This window comes from Triticum aestivum, chromosome 2A, assembly GCF_018294505.1.
Source record: "Triticum aestivum cultivar Chinese Spring chromosome 2A, IWGSC CS RefSeq v2.1, whole genome shotgun sequence".
In the NCBI taxonomy this organism is placed as follows: domain Eukaryota; kingdom Viridiplantae; phylum Streptophyta; class Magnoliopsida; order Poales; family Poaceae; genus Triticum; species Triticum aestivum.
This window is the reverse complement of record NC_057797.1, coordinates 422,551,522-422,557,415: the sequence shown is the minus strand read 5'-3', so window position 1 is coordinate 422,557,415 and position 5,894 is coordinate 422,551,522. Positions and strand designations below refer to the sequence as shown.

Genomic DNA, 5,894 nt, shown 5'->3' with positions numbered 1-5,894 from the left:
GCAAACCTGACAATGGCATCTCCACATGTGCTCTCAGAAATCCGTAGGTACTCGTCCCACGAATCAATGGCCGTGCCATATGCAAGCATCTAGAGTGCGATCGTGCACTTCTGATAACCAGAGAAGCCAATTGTTTTCACGACGTCCTTCTTCAGGATGTAGTCATCGTAGGACCAGACATCAGGGGCAAAGTAGTCGACCATCAGTGTGAAATGGCCGCGCACCGTGTTGCGGCTGAGCACTCGATGACCCTTGATCGAGCCCTTGGAAATTGAGAACATGCTCCTCCACACGCTCCGCATCTTAAAGGACCGCCTACATCATCGCTGTCTCATCGGTGTACTCCTCGTCTGACGAGCCATCGAACGACTTAACATACTTCTTGTATATGTACTCCAAATCGAAATCCATTGCTAGAAAGAAGAAGGGACACCTGTTTTCAGCTTCGGCGATACATCAAACAGTTGCCGGGCATGGTGAGAATAATAGTAGCGGATGGTACCTGGCGGGGCGGTCAAAGGATAGGGTTGAACGGAGACGGAGGAGAAGCGGGGTGGAGGCCTGTTGGAGCGTTGGAGGTGACGGAGACGCATATTTTCGTTAGGGGTGGCGTGGTGGCAGAGGTGGTGGAGCGGCAACGACAACAAGAGAGAAAGAAGGCAGGAGAGAAAATGAGGATGATGGACTCGCAGGGTCCGGAAAGGTTTTGGGTGGGCATGGGGTCGGATTCCTATGTTTCGCGCGTCCGGACTCCCGCAAAGCTTCCCCACTTTTGTCTCCGTTTTGCGATAGAAACTGCATCCGGGTTATCCCGTGGACCAATACAATCCCACGTTGGATGTCTCGCACAGTCCAGACGGGGGCAGTTTGTGGGTCCGTCTTGGAGATGCCCTAATAATATATAAGAGCGTTTTTAACCCTTAGCTCGGATTGGGCCCACGATACACTTGCCAGTTGGGTCCCAACACGAGCTCCTTTCGCGCACCCCCATGGACCCTGCACTGACCGCGCTTCTCGCACGCCCCCCACCTACATCCCCAAAACAATATCCCCAAAAACATGTTTCTCAGGAAAACCAAATCGTACTTGTTGAAACCCTAGCGCCATCTCGCCGCCGGCGATGTCCGCTTGACGGACGCGCCACCGAGAAAGCACCAAACTCCTCCGAGCCCTCCCCTCTCTCTGATCCGTCGCCCGCCCGCGGGATCCGGATCGTCTTCAGCCATGTCAAAGGCCAGGGTCTACGCCGACGTTAACGTGGTGCGCCCCAAGGAGTACTGGGATTACGAGGCCCTCGCCGTCCAGTGGGGGTGAGTCGAATCCGCCCGTAGCCAACCTCGCCCTAACTCTCAAGTTCTTTTTTTTTTCTTTTCGTTCCCGTGGCGCATCTGCGTGTCGTGGATCTTTTTCGTCTGTTCGTTGCAAGGCAGTTCAGGGACTACATACAATGGCGCTTCGACTTCTCGATGCGTCTTCGGAGGTCTTGTCAGGCACGAGCGTGACTGTGCCGTGCGGTTAGAGAGGGCCCGCGTGTTGTAGATTGAGAGAGGGAGTTGCCAGATGTGCTTGCTCAGATAATTCCGGCAGTTGCTTGATTGCTTCGCTACAATATATCCGACTTCAGTAGTCACTTACTCGATCTCACTGTTTCGTGATACTTTTGGTAGTTCAGTACGAAATTATGCGTCTGGGACTTTGGCAGATTATTCATAGTTTTGTACATCTTAGTGGACTTTCATTAACTTTCCACAAATTGAGCACCCGAACCAAAATGTCAGATTCTGTCACCCGTGCTCATTTACGAGCAATATTCTCCCTGTCCAAATATTTTGCTGAATTGGCAAATTGGGCACTTGAACTTGCCTTGGACTAAAACACCAGCACCCAAGTGGAACGAACACTGTCCATGACCTCTATATGTTCTAATTTTATTGTTTTGAACAGTTGCTAGTTTGTGTGTTTTCCCCTTCTTGGAAAGCGTGCTGCTCTATTAGTGTCACACTTTGTTGATTGAGCTGGACTGATTATTTCGTGTTATCACTAGTTTTTCAGATAATATATGGTTGCGTTTTCCAAAAATTATCATATCATTTTAATCTCAAAGCAGCTGTTCCAAGTAAAAACAACATTTACATTAAGGCCTATGCTGAAGAGAATTTACTCCTGTTCTGTTTCTGTTGAATTGATAATTCTGCTCAGCAACATGAGATAAATAAGGCTCCATTGAACTATCTACGCTGTTGGAGTACCTTGATTTGTAAATTAGTATATGTGTAATAAATACAGTGATATGCAACTATATTTGAAATTGTAACAAGCTACGCCTTTGTGTAACTTCTCATTGGGACCCAGACATTTTTTTGTCCTCCCTTGAGCTTGACATGGGGTTTTGTTGCCCTCTTATTTTTATATATATAATGAAAAAGGATATTACTCAAGTATGAAGCATCAGTTTGTAGAAGTTGGGTAATTTGACCTTTGTCTTGCACGAAAAATATATTTACTCATTTATTTTGATGTAACAATACCCCAAAAGTGTCATGAGATCTCTTTAAAATAGTTAGGTGTTTTCTCTTCGTTCTCCATCATACAAACAGGAAAAGAAAATCCTATGCCTGGAACAATCAAAACTGATTACTTTTAGCATGCCAGCTGCAAGTATCCCTGCCCCCCACAAGGATAATACACTTACCATTTTGGTTTGAATGGTGTGGTTATTTGTTACTTCTGGTCCCTCTGAAAGATATCATGTGATTGTTAAATTACAGAATGTCCTAATGGACCAGTACATCCAGCGATGAGTTCTGACTGTTATGATGTTTTTCAATCAGTGAGCAGGATGACTATGAAGTTGTGCGGAAAGTTGGAAGGGGCAAATACAGTGAAGTCTTTGAAGGTATCAACGTCAACAATAATGAGAAATGTGTTATTAAGATCCTGAAGCCTGTGAAGAAGAAGAAGGTAACTTATCTGTGCCTTATATGGTCACGGTTTAACTATGATTTTAGTTTTTTCACGTTTGTCATGCTTATCCAGATCAAAAGAGAGATCAAAATACTACAGAATCTCTGTGGAGGTCCAAATATTGTGAAGCTGCTTGATATTGTCAGGGATCAGCATTCAAAAACACCAAGCTTGATCTTTGAATACATCAATAACACAGATTTCAAAGTGCTATATCCGACATTGACAGATTATGACATTCGCTACTATATCTATGAGTTACTGAAGGTATGAATCTTTCCCAAGTTTCTGTTGATGTAATATTGCCAAGAACACTGATTGTTAAAACATCTAAAACTTTTTTTGCTCTTCTGATAAAGCCTTGAAGATACATTAAATACTTACATGTGTAACTGTCTAGTTTGAACATCTGGCTAGACTCATTTCCTAGGACCCTTTCTTGTGTTCGTGGATGATATTTGTGATAGTAAGGGATGAATAATCCCTTATCAATGCTAACAAGCAACCGACCAGTCAGTGTTTTTCCTCTTTTGAGGAGACCAAGACAAGTTGCTGTTAATTTGATTGCTGGACCTAGATGTTTCGTATCCTATATTCTAGTTATGATTTATCACAGTTTCCATTTTCGTGTGCAGGCTTTGGATTACTGCCATTCACAAGGCATTATGCACCGAGATGTGAAGCCTCACAATGTTATGATAGATCATGAGCTTCGAAAACTCCGGTTAATAGACTGGGGCCTTGCTGAATTCTACCATCCTGGAAAGGAGTATAACGTTCGTGTTGCATCAAGGTAGGTACATAGAAATACGCTGTTGCTATTTAATTATCTTAAACCTACTTATTGATACCAAATAACCTTATTTGCTTGTGCACTTCCCAACAATTGGTCTTCTTCTGGTCACTTGTGAGGCAATACACAGCCAAAATTAGTTTATTTAAATCAACATTTTATGTGGAAAGGGTATTTCTTTTGGTAATATTTGTTTTCATTTGTAGAAATCTTAACGTCATAATACACATGAACAGAATGAGTGATGTGGTGAATGATTTGCTTCGTACAGTAGTTAATGCTCCATTATGTAACTTGCATATTCCAAATATTTCCATATGATCATTTTCAAAATATTTGCTGACATTTCCTTTTTCACTGGGATTTAGGTACTTCAAGGGACCTGAGCTTCTTGTTGACTTACAAGATTACGACTACTCTTTGGACATGTGGAGTCTTGGCTGCATGTTTGCTGGAATGGTATGACTGCCATGATAGTACAGTTGATATTATTGATAGCTTTCTTTTGTACTTTTGTTCAACTGGTGATGATCTTATGAATCATGTATTGTTGGTTGCAGATATTCCGCAAGGAACCATTTTTTTATGGCCATGACAACCATGATCAACTTGTTAAAATTGCAAAGGTGCTTATTAAGTTTATTCCTTTTATTCTTTGCAAAGATAGTTATAACTGATAAAAGGATTATTTTTGGTGGCATATGATATTCTTTAGAGTTGCTATATATCATTTGCTATTATTTACCTTAGTGACTGAGTGGTTCTGGCTCAATGTTTTGATTAATTTGTACTCATGCTCACATGTAATTACTAGCTTTACTCTATCTGTGTAGTCCTGTTTGAACTTAACATGAGCGCCAAAGTCTGACCACGCCCCTGTATTCACAGGTACTTGGAACAGATGGGCTAAATGCTTATTTGAACAAGTACAGAATTGAGCTTGACCCTCAGCTTGAAGCCCTCGTTGGAAGGTATATTGCCACCCAGCACTAATTTTGATGCAAGATCTCTATTTGTCATCTAATTTACAGTTTCTATAATTTCCACACAGGCACAGCAGAAAACCCTGGTCGAAGTTTATCAATGCAGACAACCAGCATCTAGTATCCCCTGAGGTCTGTCAATAATACATATATATCTCAAGTATACTTCACTAGCAGTAACCTGTTCCTGGTTTCTCAACGAGGCCTTTTCGTCTCCATTTTAGGCCATAGATTTCCTTGATAAGCTTCTGCGCTATGATCACCAGGATAGGCTCACCGCACGTGAAGCTATGGTAAGTCTTACTGTTTTCTACTGGTTCAGTGGCTGCCAGCCAATCGTGCTTAATGTCCATTTGACCATGCAATTATACTTTCTTTTCTCATCTCCAGCTCCTTGGTGCTGCATGATGTGTTTGAGCATTTGGTTTGTGGATAGATTGATTAGTGCGGTTGCTTAGAGGATGTCATGTTTGGAGTTACAATTGTTACTGTTCTAATTTTAAAGGTGTAATGCAGGCACATCCATACTTCCTCCAGGTGAGGGCTGCCGAAAACAGCAGGACTCGTGCGCAATAGCAATAGCAAGACTGTTGCTGACATTGAACGAGCAGCGCTTGACGAAGCTGCATCCTTGTAGCGACTTTGTCATGTATTATGACTCGATAATGGTTGGGTCAGCTGGGAAAGGTAAGAGCCTGTGTGGTGTGTGCCTCTCATCGACGAGGCGGAAAAGAACTGTGATTTGCTCCTGTTGTTTGTGTATGGAAACCTGATTGATTGAAACTTCGCAAACACTTTTCATGTAACGTGTTTGGTAACATTGTACGACTCTGCTTGTAAAGAATATCTTTGGTAAATTGCTTTGGATTCAAAATTCTGTTTAGTCACTGGATTATTAGCTTGTTATTTTGATGAGCCGTACAACTCCTTCCCTATTCCTATTGGGATCCATCATTTCTAATAAAAAATCAAGAGTCTTTCTTCTGTGGTTTTGGCCAGATTGCAGTCAAATTGACGTCCTAAGAGCATCTCCAACGGCTCCCCTATGTCTAATCGCTGTTTACGGCAAGTTGGGGGGTAAAAAGGCCTCTTCAACGGTTCCTGAAAGTGGCCATAACTTAACTCGAGAGGCCCCCGTAAACTGGTCCTTTTCT

At 42.6% G+C, this 5,894-nt stretch overlaps 1 protein-coding gene across 2 annotated transcripts; it reads left to right on the top strand.

Moving 5' to 3' along the window:
* The first annotated feature begins 1,005 nt into the window (after positions 1-1,005).
* Positions 1,006-5,614, top strand: LOC542789 (casein kinase II subunit alpha-2). Of its 2 annotated transcripts, XM_044601148.1 has the most exons (10): positions 1,006-1,310; positions 2,832-2,961; positions 3,037-3,231; positions 3,600-3,757; positions 4,126-4,216; positions 4,318-4,383; positions 4,646-4,728; positions 4,809-4,872; positions 4,965-5,033; positions 5,257-5,614. In XM_044601148.1, the coding sequence occupies exons 1-10, from the start codon at positions 1,225-1,227 to the stop codon at positions 5,314-5,316; spliced, it is 1,002 nt and encodes a 333-aa protein (XP_044457083.1). In that variant the 5' UTR covers positions 1,006-1,224; the 3' UTR covers positions 5,317-5,614. The 2 variants fall into 2 exon arrangements, with proteins under 2 accessions (XP_044457083.1, XP_044457082.1); XM_044601147.1 differs by having other exon boundaries at positions 2,832-3,231.
* The last annotated feature ends 280 nt before the right edge of the window (positions 5,615-5,894 follow it).

Coding starts and splice junctions, on each gene's coding strand:
- LOC542789 (XM_044601147.1), top strand. CDS start 1,225: ATGTCAAAGGCCAGGGTCTACGCCGACGTTAACGTGGTGCGCCCCAAG. Junction 3,758..4,125: donor AACGTTCGTGTTGCATCAAG/GTAGGTACATAG, acceptor ACTGGGATTTAG/GTACTTCAAGGGACCTGAGC. Junction 4,384..4,645: donor AACTTGTTAAAATTGCAAAG/GTGCTTATTAAG, acceptor CTGTATTCACAG/GTACTTGGAACAGATGGGCT.